General features: G+C 42.1%; 1 protein-coding gene across 16 annotated transcripts in view; it reads left to right on the top strand.

Moving 5' to 3' along the window:
• The window catches only part of LOC138758107 (calcium/calmodulin-dependent protein kinase type II subunit delta), a 461,931-nt gene that overhangs the window by 220,362 nt on the left and 221,400 nt on the right, over window positions 1–20,169 (top strand). For all 16 annotated transcript variants that reach the window (XM_069926557.1, XM_069926558.1, XM_069926551.1 and 13 more), the window contains one exon: window positions 12,323–12,377. In XM_069926557.1, coding sequence (XP_069782658.1) covers window positions 12,323–12,377 — 55 coding nt within the window. The remainder of the gene's footprint in view (window positions 1–12,322; window positions 12,378–20,169) is intronic.

Here is a 20,169-nt window from a genome sequence, read left to right as displayed (position 1 = left end):
AGGGGACCTTCTTCACCCAGAAAGTGTTGGAATTCACTGAGAAAGTAAAAGAAACAGAATCACTAACAACATTTAAGAAGAGACTAGAAGATGACACTTCAATCAACTGTGGCAAGATTAGTTTAGTGGTTAGCACAACGCTGTTACAGCACCAGCAATTGGGGCCAGGGTTTGAAACTCGTGCTGTCTGTAAGAAATTTGTATGTTCTCCCCATGTCTACATGGGTATTCCTCGGGGGTTCTGGTTTCCTCCCACGGTTCAGAATGTACCAGGGGTATAGGTTAATTGGCTGTAATTGGGTGGCACAGGCTTGTGGGCTGAAATGGCCTGTTACCGTGCTGTTTGTTTAAACATTTTTTAAAAATTAAATGCAGCCACAGGAGGCTACTGGCTAAATGCTGGAAGATAGAATTTATACAGATGATTAGTTTAAACATGATAGGCAAAATAGCTTGTTTCGACACTGTCTCAGCCTGTAAGAAACAGGAGCAGGGGTCAGCCATCTGACCTGTTGAGCCTGCTCTGCCATTCAATAAGATCATGATTGATCTGGCTGTGGATTCTGCTCCACTTATTCGTCTGTTCCCCAATATTCAAAAATCGGGTATACTTAAGATGGTATGTGAATGGAAAGAAAAAAATTGCAAACAACTGTTTTAATCATACCTAATTAACTCGTTATGTGCAGGGTTTCATAACTCCAAAGGAAATGGACCAATGACAATTTTTCTCAAACAAAATATTTCAGTAACAATTGGGTCTGGAGCAGTGATTCTCACCCTTCCTTCCCAGGCACGTACCACCTTAACCAATCCCTTACTAATCACAGAGCACTTATGGCATCGGGATTGTTTGAGGTGGAATTTGAGTTTAGGGGGGCAGTTTGAAAATTACTGCTCTATTGCTTCATTGGCTCTCTGATTCCATGACTTCATAACAGTTTGACATGAATTAAGGAGTGTGTATTGCTGTTATTTATCAGCAATTGTTTCTAAATGATGGTGGTATTGAACTTATTCACAATCCTGCCTCCACTTTTGCAGTCCTCCCCTTTCATCAGCTTCTCTTCAGCACCATGCAACCTTTAGAATGGAGGTGTTGTTTTCTGCACAGGGAGTGCAGTAGGTACTTAATATCTCAAAAGATATCAAATCATCAACATCAAAAATTCAAGCTATTACTGAATGCCATAACTGGACACCCCGTCCTGATCTAAACATGTTGATGTTATATCCAAGAAAGCATCTCAAAGATTGTTTTTTTCAGAAGCCTGAGGAAATGTAGCATGTTCCTGAATTTCTTTCCAACTTTACAGGTACACCATGGAAAGCATTCTGTCCAGATGCATCACAGTTTGATATGGGAACTGATCCACGCAAGACTGCAAGAAAGAGCAGCAGTGTAAACACAGCTCACACTATCACAAGTTCAGTTTCAAATCAATTCAAGTTCATTATCATCTGACAAACTCAATCAGAGACTCATCTAAGGACTCTTACTTTAGACATTTTTTATTATTGAATATTTATTTTCTATATTGTTAGTCAGTTTGTCTACATTTCTTTCTTATTTATATTTTTCTCTTCAGTATTTTTATCTTGAGTCCAGTTTTTGCACTCCCATTAAATAGAAATTCTGCCTGAACCCTAGGAAAAAGCATCTCAGAGTTCTGTGATGTGTATGTACTCTAACAAAGCATTTGAACTTTGTACGCACGCACGCACACACGCCACTCTTAATTGTGCTCCTGTAAATTATATTCAAGATGGAGGCCAGTAACTTTTCGCTCTTCAACCTCAGGAAAAGTTTGTGCTACTACATCTTCCTGATGAATAAGGAGGTGGTGTGGTCCAGGATAGATTGTCCTTTATCTGCACACCAAGGTGCTCTCCACTCACTCCACAACAAAAACCATTGATGTCTAATGGACAGTGGTCAACCTTCATCTTCTTGAAGTCCACAATCATCCCCTTTGTTTTGTCCATGTTGATACTTGCGTTGTTCTCACACCACTTTACAAGCCTCACAGCCTCCTCTCTGTAAGCAAACACATGGTTGCCAATGAGGCCAACGACTGTTATATCATCTGCAAACTTGATGATTCTGTTTGAACTAAACCGAGCAGTGCGGTTATGAGTCAGCGGTGTGAACAGTAGCGGGCTGAGCACACAGCCCTGAGATGAACCAGTACTCAGAGTCATGGGACTCGAGATGTTGCTGCAACCTGGTCTGACTGTAGTCTATTGGTTAAAAAGAGAGGGGTGTTGGGTTTATCCACCAGCTTCTGAGGTAGATCACATTGAATTAACTCCCCCTCCGTCAACACGATCTATACCACTTGTCTCTGGAAAGTTGATAATAAAAGACTCCTCCCACACCAGCATATTCTCCCTGCTTATCTGAGACAGAAGATACATGAGCTTGTATTTATTTCCTGCTGATATCAGAAATGGATTGTAAAAATCAATTCCTTCACACTGTCCATCAACACAGAAGCACCCTAAAGTTGCGTGCTTAGCCTCCTGCTCTATTCCCTGTCCACCCATATATGTGCAAATCCACAAATTTGCTGACAACTCCACAGAGACTCTACAGGACTGCTTTGAGACCACAAACTAGAGCTGTCTCAGTGAGGCAGGAACCGACAACAGTCATGTAAACATCAACAAGTACACAAGCTGAGTGACTGGCTACATCAGCAAGTGCACTGAGGATGTCACAGAGATCAAATGCTTCACAACCGGGATTAACCAGACACCATGGTTGGATGCAGAGGTCTGGAACCTTCTCAAAGCTTGAGATGCTGCCTTCATGACAGGAGTCAATATGGCACAAAGATCAGCCAGGGCAGAACTCTCCCATGCAATTGGGAAGGCAAAGCATGGATACACACAGAAAATTCACAGTATACTGGCAACACAAGGTGCATGTGGCAAGGGATCAAAACTATTACAGACCACAACCTTGCGAATCAAAGACAACAACGCATCCCTTCCAAACAGACTAAATGTATTTTGTGGCCGAGGTGAGGAGAACCCAATCCAAGGTGAACCCACACAAGGCAGCAGGACCAGATGACAGACATGGTCGGGTACTGTGGACTGTGCAGACCAACTGATGGAATCCTTATTGAAATCTTCAGCAGGCTTCGATGACTCAGTGGTTAGAGCACTGGTCTCGTAAACTAGGGTTGCAAGTTCGTTTCTCACTAGGTCCTCATTTTTGTGAGGAGCTTTTGTCAAAGTTGCGACTCTCTATCTTCTTCACAGTAGACAGATTTAAAGAATTTCATATATGTTGCATTCTAAATGTAGTATTGCATGACATTAATGCAACCTTTACCTTTTGCACCTCACTGCAGCAGTCCATCATCCTCATGGGTTTCAAGCCAGCCACTATCATCCCAGTACCAAAGAGGGTGACAATAACAGGCCTCAATGACTACTGCCTCATAGCACTGACCTCCTCCATTATGAAATGCTTCAAGTGTCTGATGATGGTACATATCAAAGCTCACCTCCACAGAGACATTGGACCCATTTCAATTTGCCTAAAGATGGAGCTGTTCCACTGATGATGCTATAGACTTGTCCCTCCACTCCGTCCTGACCCACGTGGAGAACAGCGCCTCATACAGCTGCTGTTCATCGACTTCAGCTCAGCATTTAATACAATGATTCTCCAGAGGCCGGTAGAGAAGCTGTCCTCACTGGGACTCAACGTCCGTAGCAGTAACTGGATTCAGGACTTCCTAACGGAAAAACCACAGTCTTTCCTGGTCGGTTGCAGGACATCAGGCACCGTCACACTGAGCACTGGCACTCCTTGGCTGTCTACTCAGCCCACTCCTGTTTGCGCTACTGAGCCACGACTGCATCTCCAGATCCAGCTCCAACAGTGTCATCAAGTTTGTAGATGATAACAGTCATTGGCCTCATCACCAACAATGAGTTGCCCTACAGAGAAGACGTAGAAAATCTTGTGTTATGGTGTGAGAATAACAACCTGAGATCTCAATGTGGATAAGACAAAGGAGATGATAGTGGATTTCAGGAGATCTAGGGGTGACCACCCTCCACTATATATCAATATATCCGTAATGGAAAAAGTAGAGTGCATCAAGTTCATTGGAGTCGGGGGAGTCATGTGATGGAGTAGTGGCCGGACGGTGAACTCCAGCCCTCTCCAGAAAAGTCGGGAAAAACAAAGGAAAACACAAAGGCAGAGAAATAAAAGTTACAGAAAAGTGAGTATAAAGGTGGAAAGAAGATGGCGACAAAAAAAGAAAAATCGAAAGCAACGGTAAGAAGAGAGGAAGAGAAGACAAAGAAGGAAAAAGGTGAAGGTCTTACCTGTCCGAAGAGGCCCGCTGCTGAGAGAGAAACCCGCTCCCTCAGGTCGGTAAATAACGGACTACAAAAATGGCTCGCAGAGCCGAGTAAAACTGCGCAACCGCGCATGCGCGAAGTATCGCGCATGCGCGATGCGAATGAAAAAAAACACACCGACGGGAGGGGGGACCAGCTGGGGAGTCGATCTCCACAGCCGGCAACGACAGCTGCAGAACACCTGCAGCAAGAAGAGACCACAGAAGACAATAGAAACAAGAAAGAAGAGGAGGAAAGGGCACCAAAGAAACAACAGATGGCCAACCCAGAGGAAGAAGAAGAGGAAGAGGAAGAGTACAGTGAAATAGAAGAAGAAAAGAAAGGCAAGATAAAGGATATACTTTCTCTTATTAAAGGATACATGGAGTCATTTAAAGAATGGCAAACACAGGAATTTAAGGATTTAAGAAAAAGAATAAACAACACAGAAGAGAAAATAAATAAAATAGAGATGACCTTAACAGAAATGGGAAAGAAAATGGACAAGATGGAAGAGCGGGCAGTAGCAGCAGAAATAGAGGTAGAAGACTTAAAAAAGAAATTGGAGGAATCTAGTAAAAAAACTAAAGAGACACAAGAACTACTAGCTCAAAAAATAGATACAATGGAAAACCATAACAGAAGAAATAACATAAAGATAGTGGGCCTTAAGGAAGATGAAGAAGGCAAGAATATGAGGGAGTTTATAAAAGAGTGGATCCCTAAGACCATAGGATGTCCAGAACTACAGCAAGAAATGGAAATAGAAAGGGCACATAGAGTATTGGCCTCTAAACCACAACCACAACAAAAACCAAGATCTATTGTAGTAAAATTCCTAAGATATACTACAAGAGAAAAGGTACTGGAGAAGACAATGGAAAAAGTAAGAGAGGGCAACAAACCACTGGAGTATAAAGGGCAAAAAATCTTCATTTATCCAGATATAAGTTTTGAACTCCTAAAGAAGAGAAAAGAGTTCAATACAGCAAAGGCGATTTTATGGAAGAAAGGGTATAAATTTATACTAAAGCATCCAGCGGTATTGAAAATATTTATTCCAGGACAACAAAACAGACTTCTCGGATCCAGAAGAAGCACGAAAATTTGCAGAACAATTACAAAAATAGACTGAGGGAGGAAGACGGGTAATGAGAGTTAAAATGATCACGATGGATATGTATGTGGGTAAAGACAAAAATAGACTGAGGGATGAAGACGGGTAATGAGAGTAAAAATGATCACGATTGATATGTATGCGGGTAAAGAGGTATAAGAGTGAATAGAGACAATGTGCATACGTGAATGTAGCTGTACTTAGAGGAAAATAGAGATAGTATAGACAAGAATTAATAAGGGAAGGTAATGGAATAGAGAGAATAAGGAGGGAATTAAAAGAGTGACCTTTGTGACATATGAAAAGTGAAATCTTTTCTGGGGGGGGCGGGGCGGGGGGAAATAGCGGTCACTGCAAAATCAGTTGACGCTTGCGAGTGGATTCGCAAATCCAAATGGAGAGGGGAGATGTGGTTGTCCGACAAGGGATAAAGGACAACTCAGGAGGGGAAGGGGAGATTGGGGATAAAGAAGATATAAATAGGAGAATAAGGAAAATGTTGGATGTTGTAGGAATGTTGTCTTATAAAGAGTTGAAAATAAGAAAACAGAAATGGAAAAGGAGGAAAGGTAATGATGGAAAAACGGAAAGAGAAGATAAACAAAATATAAAAGGGCTACGCTGAACTATATGACTTTAAATATTAATGGAATACATAACCAAATTAAAAGGAAGAAACTACTAAACTTAAATGAATAAATGTATTCCATTAGAAAAAATAACATATAGGTTAAGAAATAATATTGAAATATTCGAACAAGTATAGGAGCCTTACATTAAATACAATAGCGAAAACCTACCGGGGACAAACATTACCTAAGTTGATGGAAGGAGAAGGAAAGAAAAGAATGGACTCAGTAGAATTTCGGGTGTATTTTTGTTGAATGACAACATTGTCTGACTGGCTTAATGCAACCTAGATTGTATACCTAAAATGGATGAGAGGGGGGGGTGGGGGGCTGGCTTGGGAGGAGGGGGGGGAGAAAAAGTCACTGTATATGTGTGAAAAAGAAATAGTGTATATCATGGCTAATGTGATTTATGGTGTGAAAAATAAAAAATTAAAAATAAATAAATAAATAAATAAATAAATAGAAAGTTCATTGGAGTCCACTTAAGTAGAGACCTATCCCAGAGGCACACCTCCTTGTCAGGAAAGCACAACAGTGACTTCACTTCCTGGAAAGCGAGGCAGTCAAGGATTGTGGCCACCATCCTGTCGACTTTCTACAAGAGCTCTGTTGAGAGCGTCCTGGCTGGCTGCATCACAGTGTGGTATAGTTTCTGCACAGCTTTGGATTGGAGGTCAATGCACAGGACTTCAAGAGCAGCAGAGAGGATCAGTGGGGTCCTTGACTCCACTGACATGAGCTACTGGAATCGTTGCCTGACGAGGACTTGCAAAATCATTGAAGACCCCAACCACCCCACATACAGCTACTCCTGTCAGGAAAGAGATACAGGAGTATCAGATCCAGAACCACCAGGCTGAGAAACAGCTTCTTCCCATGGGCAGTGAGACTCTGATTGACTGATGAACTGCTCATACAATAACTATTATTTAACAATATTTATTTATTTTTGTGTGTTTACTTATGTAAATATGTGTTTATATGTGCTTGAATATTTTTACAACGGAGAATGCTGTTTCATCCAGTTGTACTTTACAATTGTATAATAATATTGAACTTGAACTTGTTGTTGACCAAATAACTGGAAATGATGAGTCAGAAAACAGAATGGAGATTGAGAATCTGGTTGGGTGGTGCCTGAACAACAATCTTCATCTCAATGTCACCAAGACCGAGGAGCTTGATTTTCTGAAATATAGTCCATGGGATCATGCTTCTGTCTGCACTGTTGGGAAAGATGTGAAGTGAGTCAGAACCTTCTGGGAGTCTATATTTCACAAGACCTTTCTCGGAGCCAGCACATTGAAGCGGTCTGTGAAGAAGCCACATCGACGGCTCTACTTTCTCAGGAGTCACAGAAGATTTGGCATGTTGCCACCTACTCCCTGCAAATGCACTGTAGAAAGTATAATGACTGGTTGCAGCATTGCATGGTTTGGCAATACCAATAGGATCGCATGATTAATGTAGCAGTTAGGCAATGCAATTATAGGGTCAGCGAACTGGGTTTTAATGAAACTCCTTTCTGTAAGGCGTTTCAACATTCTCCCCATGACTGCTTAGTTCTCCTGTGGGTGCTCTGGTTTCCTCCAAAATTCCATAGACGTGCAGGGTTAGAAGGTTAATCAATGAGATGTTATCCCCAGGAAGGCTTCCCGGGCTGGTGGAACACTCACTGGCAAGTTGGCGGTCTCCTGTCTCCCCGGTCACTGGAGCTCCCCTAGGCCTACTGCACATGCGCACCAGTGTGTGGTAGTAGGCTGAGGAGAGGATTCAGAGTAGTTTTTGGGACTTCTGATGTGCTGGGAGAGAGGGAAGGGAGGGGAGAGAAGGAGGGAATGCCACTGAGCCCAAGGTCCTGCTCCTGCCTGGGAAGTGGTTCTCCTTTTTTTCTTTTTTAAATTTTTTTTAAATTTTTCACACTATGAACCATACTGACCAAAATACACACAAACATTTCCCTCTTGAATATACAGTGTCATTTTCTCCCCTTTTCCCCCTCCCTTCCCTCCCTCATTCACCCTCCCTCCCCACCCACTCAACTTTCAACATATATGATACATTAAACAATGTCATCACACAATGAAAATAAACAAGAAATTTGTGTCTTCTACTTTTACATACTGGGTCAGTTTATTTCGTCGTCTTTTCCTTCTGTCATTTTAGATGGTGGAGGTCCGCGGTAGGACTTCTCTGTTGTGTTCCATGTACGGTTCCCAAATTTGTTCAAATACTGTGATGTTATTTCTTAAATTATATGTTATTTGATGGCACCCGGACAAAGGATTCTTCCAACCGCTTGTGGCTGGGAGACAGTGGCACAGTTTGATAGGGAGAGTTGGAGAGAAAAGTCAATAGGAAGGTAAAGAAGGAAAGAGAGAGGGGAGGGAGTTACCTGAAACAAGGACAATCGTCTTTCTAATTTCAAGTCGAGTGAATTTTTTTTTCAACCTGAGGTCAATTCAGCTCTGAAAAAATTTGGATAAGTGAGGATTTCTGATTGTTTCAGATATCCTCATTTATCTGAAATTTTAAAAAAATACATTGTTTTTTTTAATTATGTATATAAAGTACATATTTCCCTGACAGTGGTTACACATAGAGTCAAGGTGGTAAAGAAAGTAAATGTCACGGTTGCCTTCGTCAGACAGGGCATTGAGTACAAGAGTTGAGATGTCATGTTGCAGTTGTACAAAATGATATTGAGTTGTGACTTGTAATATTGTGTGCAGTTCCGTCTTGTCCTGAGAGAGAGGGTCCAGAAAAGATCAATAAAGATATTGATGGCATGTGAGGGCTTGAATTGTAAGGAGAGAATGGATAGGCTGGCTCTGTTTTCCCTCAATCACAGAAAGCTGAGATCTGACCCAGGTTTATAATATTAAAGGGCACAGACAACAGGAATTATCTATCTTTTTCCCAGGGTAGGGAAGTCTCAAGCTGGATGGTAAATGTTTAAGGAGGTGGGTATATAGAATGCACTATCACAGGAAGCAATTAAAACAGGTACAATTAAATTTAAATTTCCTTTCAAAGGTTCCTTTTATTGTCATGTAATCATACATTAAAAATGTAATAGGCATGATATACTTCAATTTTTGTAATCAAATAAAGTGTTGCCACGAGCATTGCCTGGTGTCTGTAATAACAGGAAAATGGAAAACAAAAGAGAGTCCCTTCAGACACTGAGTTGTCAGTGGATTCGCTTTCAGCATGCCCACAGCCTCTGCAGCCACACAGACTCCAGTTCAAACCTTCGGCAGCCCAAGGTCCAGATACAAACCTCTGATATGATCAGGAAACCTTCAGTGCCACGGTCCTTCAGGAGTCCTTACTTTCAGAGCCCTCACAATTCCCAGTTCCAATACCTGGTTCCCATTAGCCAGTCTCCAGCAGGCTGCAGCCTGTGTGCAAGTCACCAACAGCCCAAAGCCTGTGTGGGTTCTTCAGCTGCTGAGCCCCTCACTGATCTGCTGCTGTGCTCACTGACCTGTTGGGTCATCACTTATGCTTCCCCTTCTCACCAGGGGATGTTCTCCCCATTTCTGTGCCCTGTGCCGGTTCTACTGCTCCCTCTGGAATCTGCAACCCCTTGTAGCTGCTGCCCAGCACAGGTGTAACCATCTTCAGCACAGACCCCGTGGTTGCACGATTTGAAAAAAAAAGCCAGCTTCTTTAATATGCCGTTTAAAGCCTGTACATAGCCGTTGGCATTAGGACTGAGCAGTAGGATCCTGCGAATCAGTGCTGTGTCTCCGCTTCCGACTCTCCTGGGTCCAGACCAGCACTAGCATTGCCATTCCAGTAACTCTGGAAGTCCCGCCATTTTATTTTGGATAGGAAATCGAGGGGGAAGGTTTAGATGAGTGGTTCTCAACCATTCGGCACCCATAGACCACACTGAACATTCCTTTACTTACCCATCACCAGCAACAACTCTCCAGATTTGGAGGGAGGAGGATGTAGAAGAGGGTTTGCTGGCAAGTCTGAGATCATGACCTTTGCCGTCCTTATTTTAAAAAAAATCATCATATTTCCAATCTCGTTTTGCATTTTACTTGTTGATTATATCAATAATATTTGTCATCATGTGTTGCCTTGGACCACCGATAACAAACGTATGCATCACCAGTAATCTGTACACCACAAGTTGAGAAATATTGGTTTGGAGGGAGATGAGCCAAATGTGGTCAAATGGGACAAACTCAGAACACCTTGTTCAGCAAGGATGAATTGGACCAAAAATCCTGTCTCTGTGCTGTTTAACAGTTATGACTCTACATGTATAATGTTGTCTGTTAAATTGAATACTTGTATGCACATCAGAAATGAGTGGCTTTCACAGATAATAAGTGACCTGATTTATGAAAATCTAAAATTGTGCAAATTTTCCCATGAATCTTTCAGGCATTTTTCATGTGTGTAGTAATAATGACCTAGGGTCGCCCCACACACTGGTTAACCCAATGATGTTGCAGTGTAAGAGACCTGGGTTTGAATTTGCCTTTGTCTGCAAGGAGTTTGCATGTTCTTCAAGTATCTGCGTAGGTTTCATCCAGATGCTCCAGTTTCCTCTCACATTCTAAAGGAGATTAATTAGTCATGTGGATAAATTTGGGCAACACCACCTCATGGACCAGAAGGCCCTGAACATAGAACATACAAATTTGTGTTGTGCCAACCTAATAACCTACTGTAATGATTGCAGAGAATTTCCCTACTGCATAACCCTTTATTTTTTTCAGCTCCATGTACCTACGTGATAGTTTCTTAAAAGATCCTATCGAACCTGCCTCCACTATAGTTGCCGGCAGTGCATTCCATACACACACACCACTATCGGTGTAAAACTTACTCCTGTGCTTACTCCCAAGCACTTTAAAACAAAACCTCCTCATGTTACCCATTTCAGCTCTGGGAAAAAGCATATGGCCATCCACACGATCAGTGCCTCTCATCAACTTGTGCACCTCTAACACGCCGCCCCCTCATCCTCTGTTGCTCCAAGGAGAAAAGATCAAGTTCACTCATCCTATAAGGCATGCTTTCTAATCCAGGAAATATCCTTGTAAATCTCCTCTGCACCCTCTTTATAGGATACCTATCTTTCCTGTGACCAGGTCTTGAACTGAACACAACATTCCATGTGGGGTCTAACCGAGGTTTTATATTAGCTCTTGAACTCTGTCCCCTGATTAATGAAGGCCAACACACAATATTCGCCTTCTTAATAACACAATCAACCTATGCAGCAGCTTTGAGTGTCTTATGGACTCCAAGACCTTACAGTTCATCCACACTGTTCTGTGTTCTCCCATTAACATTGTTTTCTGCCTTCAAATTTGACCCTCTGAAATGAGCAACTTCACACTTTGATACAACTCTAAATTTAAAAAAAAAGGTTTCATGGTATTTATTCATGATTGGATGCAATGTATTTTTTTTTTTGTCATTATTGGTAGTGATAGTGTGATTGTTCAATGAAGTGAAGGAATTATTATTGTGTCTGCAGTTCAATACAATTTGGGTAGCTATAGAAAATGGAAATTGGCCTCTGGACTTTTGAGGAACCAGGGGACATCCTTTACATAAATGTACACTGCAGTTGAGTACATTTAAATACATTTAGGGTGGAACTGTAATGAGCTGATCCAGTCTGTGCCTCACAGCACTAGGTTCAATCCTATCCTCAAGTGCTGTCTGTGGAGTTTGCATGATCATCTTGCAATCATGTGGGTTTCATCCGGAGGCCCCAATTTCCTCCTACAATCCAAGGCACGCTGATAAATTAATTGGCCCACATAAATTGCTGCTAGTGTATCAGGAAGTGGTAGAATCTGGGGGACATGATAAGGATGTGGGAAGAATATAGAAGATGGATTAATGCCAGATTGTGGTAAATGTGTGTGGTGCTTGTGACGGAGGGGGGTGGGGGGGTGATGTTGGCCAAGACTGTTTCCATTCTACTTCTATAATGTCTATATACGCACAGCAAAGGCAAACATTTGAACAGCAACTGAGTACATTTACATGTACAGTAAATAACAGTTGTATTGAGAGGGACTTATGTATTTTTTTACTGGACGTTTTCACACATATCCATATCTAAAATTGTATGCAATTTTTTTTCATGGAATGATAAAGTACTTGCAATAGTTTTAAATGAAAGCAAGTAGATAATTAAAGGCCATGTTTTTCTTTTCAGTCCGACTCCATGACAGCATATCAGAAGAAGGGTTCCATTATCTCGTTTTTGATTTGTAAGTACTTTTCCTCATCCAACACTTATTATTCTTTCAGTATTTATAGCCTTGTAAAAACCAATGTGCTGCACTCCTGGCTCCAGGGGTCAACGTTAAGGATTTTTGAAGTTGTTAACATTACTTAATAACTTGAGGTTGATAAATGTAGCTTGTAAGAGGTTATCATAAATGGCAGAGATATTCTGAAGCATCCAAGTTCAAGTTAATTCATCATCCAATTGCACAAGTCCAACCCGATGAAACTGCATCGGGTTACATACAATCAGAAAAGAAATAATACATTTTGTTTATGAAAAATGCATGGTAAAGATATATATATATATATATATATATACACAAACACACACACACACATATATATATATATATATATATAAAAACACTACCCCCTTCCTACCCACCCTCCTCCTATACCAACCCTCCCCCGAAAGGTCACTTGTTAAGTGGTCTCTGAGGAGGTTGGTGCTCTCTACTCTCTCCATTACCAAGTTTTTAATGTGTAGAAGGTGGTCGGTGCTGGTCTTCCTGAAGTCCACATCATCTCCTGTTCTTGTCCAAATTGAGATCAGGTTGTTATTCTCACAGCATATCACAAGATTTTCCACTTCTTCTCTAGTGCGAATCATCATTGTTGCTGATGAGGTCAACTGCTGTTGTATCATCTGCAAACCTGATGACTCTGTTGGAACTGGATCTGGCACTGTAGTCATGGGTCAGTTGCTTGAACAGAAGCAGGCTGAGCACACAGCCTTGAGGTACACCAGTGCTTAGCATCATGGGGGCACAGAGATTTCTGCAGCATCAGCCTGTTCTTCTCATCAAACTATGTATATCTGAAAGGGAACGTTCATTGTCTTTCACTCACAAGGTTTCTGGTGATCCATAATAGTCCGGATCCCTTTCCACTTGTGCTTTGTGTTGCACAGCTGTCTGTGGATTTTCTGTGTGTACCCACACTTTGCTTTCTGGATTGCATGGGAGAGTTCAGGCCTGGTAGATCTTAGTGCTATCTTGTCCCCTGGCCTGAAGCAGGTTTGAGAAGTGCCCAGACTTTTGCATCCAACCATGGTTCTGATTAGCCCTGGTTATGTATCATTCGATTTCAGTGACAAGATAGATTGAAGGGGAGAGAGGAAAGAATTAGAGGAGACGTGAAGGCCACTTTTTATACCCAGAGAATGGTGGGTATATGGAACTAGATGCTTGAGGAAGTGATAGACCATTGTAACATTCAAAAGAAAGTTCAAACACAGTTTTCAGCACCAGTGTCCTGGATTCAAATCCAGTACCTGTCTGTAAGGAGTTTGTATATTTTTCTGTGTCTTCATGGCCTTTCCCTGGCTATTTGGGATTCCTACCTCCCTTGAAAAAGTCCGGGGATTGTAGATTGATTGGCATATTTGGGCAACACATGATAATGGGCCGGAAGGGCCCGTTATCATGCTGTATGTCTAAATTAAAAATGTTAAATTTGGACAGGTATGTGGTGAAGAAAGATTTAGAGGGATATGAACCAAATGTCAGAAAATGGGACTAGCTTGTCAGCATGAACAAGATAAGCAAAAGGACTTGCTTCTGTGCTGTAGAACTCTGACTCAATGTAAATGTTCTATATTCAGTATGAGCAGGCATTCTGGAAGTCTCTATATATCTCTAATCATATTGAGATTTTGTACTCCTTAAACACAAAAATAACTCTGTGATTAAACATACTTTCTGTCATTATAGTGACTCAGTTAACTTTAACAGTTTGGATGTTGACAAATGACTAAATAGAGGTACATATTTACAATGGAAACTTATCTAACTGACAAGAGTTATTTAAATATTCAAGCAACTGTGGATGGGCTGAGGATTTTAGGCACAAAACTATGAACACTTTTTTATCACAGTATTGAGGGACAGTGTGCTGGATATACAAAAAAAATCAAACATTGATTGACAGAATAACCCTGAGATGCTTTTTCCTGCAGGCGAGGCAGAATTACCACCTGTTTATAATGCAAAATAAAATCTGACTGAACATACACATGTAAATAATTAAAGAAATGTAAACAAACTGTCTGTGCAATACAGAGAGAAAAAAAATCAATATAGTGCAAATGTAAGAGTCGTCAAGTAAGTCCATGATTGAGTTTTTTGTTGAGGAATATGATGTTGGAGAGGGAGCTGCTTTTACTGTACCTGGTGGTGCGAGTCTTGTGGGACCTATATCTCATTCCTGATTGTAGCAACGAGAACAGAGCATGTTCTGGATGATGTAGATCCTTGATGATTGCTGCTGCTCTCTGATGGCCGCGTTCCCTGTAGATGTTCTCGATGGTGGGGAGGGTTTTTCCTGTGATGTCCTGGGCTGTGTCCACTACCTTTTGCGGGACATTTATTGGTGTCCCTATGCCAGACTGTGATGCAACCGGTCAATACATTTGGCACCACATACCTGTAAAATATTGCCAGGGTTTCTGATATCATACCAAACCTCCACAAACAACAGACCCTCTGTTCCGGCGGATGCCAGGTCCCTGATGGAGACTGTGTCCTCCCTGCCATCCTGGTGCTGACATGCCTTCTTCATGATGCCATTAGTGTGTTGGGCCCAGGAAAGATCCTCTGAGGTAGTGACTCCCAAGAACTTAAATTTGCTCACCCTCCCTATCTTTGATCCACCAGTGATCAATGATTGTGCACTTCTGGTTTTCCCTTCCTGAAGTCAGCAATCAGCTCCTTGGTTTTGCTGACATTGAGTGTGAGGTTGTTGTTGGTGCACCATTCATCCACGTTATCCCTCTGTATGCTGACTGATCACCCCATTTTTTACAACACACTACCACAGTATTATCAGTATATTTTTAAATGGTACCAAGCCACACAGACATAGTTATATAGCAAATAGAGCAGGAAGCTAAGAACGTAGCCTTGTGGTGCTCCAGTACTGATGGACATGTTATGGAGGAGATTTTCTTACCCATCCTCACTTATGGTTTTTAGATTGCAGGCATGTAACAGCACAATCAAGGAATTTTGCCACTACATGGGCAGTCTAAAAAGGAATGTGCAGGAATTTTGAGTCAATTCCTCCACCATGATTTATCCTGCAGGAGCCCTACAACTTTTTGGAGGAAGCCTGCAGTGTAAATCGTACTGGAAAAATTTGTTGACTGTCATCCACTCTACTGCACATCCAACCACCAGGACTGTTGCACTCAGGTACTTGCACTTTAAAAAGACGCCTAGCATGAATGACCACATGTGCAGTAATTATGTTAATTTTTTCTGCTATTTTTCCCAACATTGCAGTCTAAAAACCATAACTGTTTGTGGTCTGGAGTGAGGAAATCCAGGATCCAATTAAACAGTGGGGTGTTGATTCACAGGTCTTGGATTTTGCTGATCAGTTTTGACCGGATGATGGTGCTAAATGTTGAACTGTAGTCGATAAAGGGCATCCTGATGAATGCATTTTTGTTGTCCAGATGTTCTTGGGCTTTGTGTAGAGCCAGTAGATGGTATCTGCTGTATACCTGTTTCTACAATAGGCAGATTGGAACATATTCATGTCGCCACTCAGACAGGAGCTGACATGTTTCAACACCTGCATTGAATCTGTGCTAAATGACATTTAATTTCTTCCTTGATTTCATCCTGTGCGTTTCAATGTGGGTTGATTAACATAAGCAGAATCACAAACCGAAATGTTGACTTCCCCTTTGCTTTCACAGTATACTGCTGAACCCTTTCTTTTGTTCCACGTTTCATCATCAGCTGTTTCTTTGTGTCTCCTCTAAACATGCATTGATTGCATCATTTACAATTGTGCAAAATAGGATTGGTAGGTTAATTGGGTGTAATTGGGCAGCATGGATTTCAGAAGCTGGCATTCATCATTAAAACACAAAAACTATGGTCGAGCTCAATTGCTTATCTCACTAACCTTAAAGTATCAATGGATGCTACACTCTCAGCATATCTTTTAAAAACTGGTTCTCATTTGTATTAATGGCTGCTATTTACCCAATTCCTGATGGATGTCCCATGTCTAACAATTCCTAATCAGAGTTAATAGAGTGTATTTCTCTTTACCTTCCTCCTGGCTGAGAGAGTTGTAACTCACAGAAGATGATCGTGGAGACTCAATTACTGAAGACATTGGAGACCAACATCAATGGATTTTTGGATGCTAAGCAAATAGCAGAAAATAGAGCTTGTACAGGAAAGTGATGGTGAGGTAACAGATCAGCCATTGTCTTACAAAATGGTCTATCTGTTTGAAGATTGTGTGGTTCATAGAATTCATTCTTGAGTTCACCAGGTTACACGTGCAACACACTGTCTTCTATTCCTCAACATTTTTGATGCTACTTCATTTGTCCTTGGGACGTGATCTCTGCAAACAACCTTTGAATGTATGCGACAATGGTGGGAGAGTGGTCCCAGAGGGATTTGGTCATGATAGTGAAAAACAGGGTCTCCAGTAGACTGGCTCTTTATACAAGGAGAACATGTTGTTCAGTGCAAACAACCAGGCACTCTTGCCCTTGAGGTCCTTCTAAGGATGTGTGCAATTTATGAATGGCTGAATTCTGTTTATGTCTAAAGTATAGATGTGCCTTATATCCGCTCTGCTTTGTTCCTGTGAGCTGAAGGGAAAGTATGTGAAAATGAAATGTGGGTCGATGTAGGTGGGGGGGGGCACAGGTCGAATGGAAACTTGGATAGAGCAGTGACAGATGGAATTTAAGTGTGTTCTAATGCATTTTGGATCACTAATATTTGCTAGGTATATAGAGTAAATGAGGAGGACTTTAGAAGCATTGATGTAGAGAGGTTCCTTGGTGTGCAAATTCATAGCTCCCAAAAAATAGCAAAGTAGTATAGTGAAGAGGGTTTCCTAAGCAGTGTAATGTGTATAAGTGTTGGGGGATCATGTGGCAGTTGTAAAGGACATTAATTAGACCAAATTCTGTGGGCACTTCTATGCACCACCCTGTTGAAAGATATGGTAATACAAGAAGGAGTGCAGAGACTCAGCAGAATGTTGCCTGGAATGGAGGGCTTTAGTGATAAGGAGAGGTTGCATCGTCTGTGAATGTTCTCACTGAAGCATAGGAGACTAATGGGTCTTACAGAGGTTTATAAAATTACATGGGACAAAAGGCAGGTTTTTCACACAGAGGGGGATGATCTATGGAACAAGCAGCCAGAAGAGGTGGTAGAGGCAGGTATAATCACAACATTTTAAAAGCATATGGACAAGAATATGGATAGGAAAAAAAAATGAATAGCAAGAAATGTGGAAAACGCAACAAAATGGGATTAGCTTCAGTTCACATCTCGATTGGCATGGACATGTCAGGCCAAAGAGCCGGTTTTTCTGCATGACTGTAAGATGCTAGAAATCTGAAAATGTAAACGGAAAATGCTGGAAACACTCAGCAGATCACCCTCAGGAGTTTGCAGAGGTTTGGCATGACATAGTCCTTCCTGTTTCCTGCTTTCTAAATCTAATGTATGTGTCCTTCTTCCTCTTAACTAGCTTCCTCACCCATTTTGTCAACCATTTTCCTACTGAGTTTTCCCTGTTTCAGTGGGCCACACCTATCCTGAACCCTACACGAGTGGTCCCTAATCATCCTCCACATTACTTCTGTGGTTTTCTCCCATGAACATCTCTTCCCAATTTACTCTCCCTAGGCCCTGTCTCATCCCATTGTAATTAGTCCTTCCCCAATTGAACATTTACCCATTTTATCTGCTTTTATCCTAGTCCATAGCTATGCTAAAGATCATGGACTTGTGGTCACTCTCGCACCTTTCCCCCACCCCCAACACTTCCCCCTCTCTAACCTTCCATCCTGTTCCTTTTAAAACACTTAAACCCCAGTACCTGCATCAGCCAATCCTGTCCTTCCACCAGCCAAGTCTCTTTAACAGCCATAACATCATAGCTTCATGCTCTAAATTCTATTCCTAATACTCTTTGCATTGAAATAGAAACATTTCAACCCTTCTAACTGACTACATTTATGCTTCATCCCCTGCTTATCTAACCTCACAAACTCAGAACACATTGCATTATGCTTTTCATCTTCTGCCCTATTTCTCTGTACACATTCTTATTCCCACCCCGCTGCTAAACTAGTTTAAATTCCCAACAGCTCTAGCAAACCTGCATGGCAGGTTATTGGACCCTCTCCAATTCAGATGTAGCCCGTCCTTAATGTACAGGTCAAACTTTCCCCAGAAGATATCCCAATGATTCATAAATCTAAATCCCTGCCCCCTGCACCAACTCTTCAGCCACACATTTGTTTGCCCATAACTTCCTATTCCTACCCTCAGTGGTGCATGACACAGGCAGCAATCCTAAGATTACCATTTTTGAGGTCCTGCTTTTCAGCTTCCTTCCTAATTCCCTATATTCCCTCTTGTCATGGACCATGACATCTGGCTGCTCATCCTCCCGCTTGAGAATGTTGTGGACTTGATCAGAGATGTCCCTGACCCTGGTACCTGGGAGGCAACATACCATCCAGGAGCTTCGATCTCATTCATAGAATCTCCTATCTATTCACCTAACTAGTGAATCCCCAATCAGCCAGGCTCTCCCCTTCTCAGCTAAAAGGCCAAACTCTGTGCTGGAGACGTGACCACTGCAACGTGTCCCTGGTAGATCATCCCCCTCAACAGTATCCAAAATGGTATACTTATTGTTGAGGGAAGCAGCTCTCACGACTGGAAGGAGAACATATGCTTTTATTAGCTTGTAACTGAGGTTAGGGTCTTGCAGTAGTCTTCAGAAGGGCTCGGGGTTTAGGCGGGAAACCAGGGTTGTATATTGGTAGATGGGGGTGGAGCCAACCATCAATACAATACACCACCAGTGAATCTCAGTTCACTGCATTCACCCCTTCCTGTAGAATTGAGGGTCTGTGGATGAAGATAGAGAACATTGATTCAGAAAAAAAGTTGAAAAATATACAGTTATTTACAAATTTAAGTGGTCTGGGGGTCTGGAGATCCTAGTAGAGTGCCTAAGCAAGGGAGGGCCTTGGGCTCCTTGGGTCTCCTGGTCCTCATGTGAGGGAGAGTGGCGGCCAGACTCTCTGGCTCGATGGTGGAGGGGGATGCACTTTCCTCCTGAATCAGATTCCCTGAGGCCCTGACTAGAAGTGGTGAGAATGACCCCCGTGGCTTGTAGGGCACTTGAAACAACAGACCCTCTGTTCCGGCGGATGCCAGGTCCCTGATGGAGACTATGTCCTCCCTGCCATCTGGGTACTCCACATAGGCACAGGTGGGATTTGCGTGGCGCAGTTTCACCCCTTCCACTAGGGGGTTGGTCTTGCTTCTCCTCATGTGCTTTCTGAGAAGGACCAGACCAGGAGTGGTGAGCCAGGTTGGGAGTGTAGTTTCCGATGCCAACTTTCTCTCAAAATTGAATATGAGTAGCGTTGGTCGCTGTACATAGTAACGACCAGATGGAATGCAGCGTAAAAGGAAGAACTTCCTGCCAACATAAGTCTGGAAGGTCTCTTGGCTCGAGGGCCAGTTTGACAGCCTTCCAGACTGTGGTGTTTTCCTTTTCAACCTGCCCATTCCCTTGGGGGTTGTAGCTAGTAGTTCTGCTGGATATGATGCTCCTTGTCAGTAGGTACTGATGTAGCTCTTCGTTCATAAAAGATGAGCCCCGGTTGGTATGTGTATAACTGGTATACCTGAATAGGGCAAAAATGGAATCTAGGGCTTTTATGAATGACAAAGTGGACATGTCTGGCCGTCGGATGGCAAA

Source organism: Narcine bancroftii, chromosome 3 (assembly GCF_036971445.1).
Source record: "Narcine bancroftii isolate sNarBan1 chromosome 3, sNarBan1.hap1, whole genome shotgun sequence".
NCBI classification, from domain to species: Eukaryota; Metazoa; Chordata; class Chondrichthyes; order Torpediniformes; family Narcinidae; genus Narcine; species Narcine bancroftii.
This window is presented reverse-complemented; position numbering and strand designations above follow the sequence as displayed.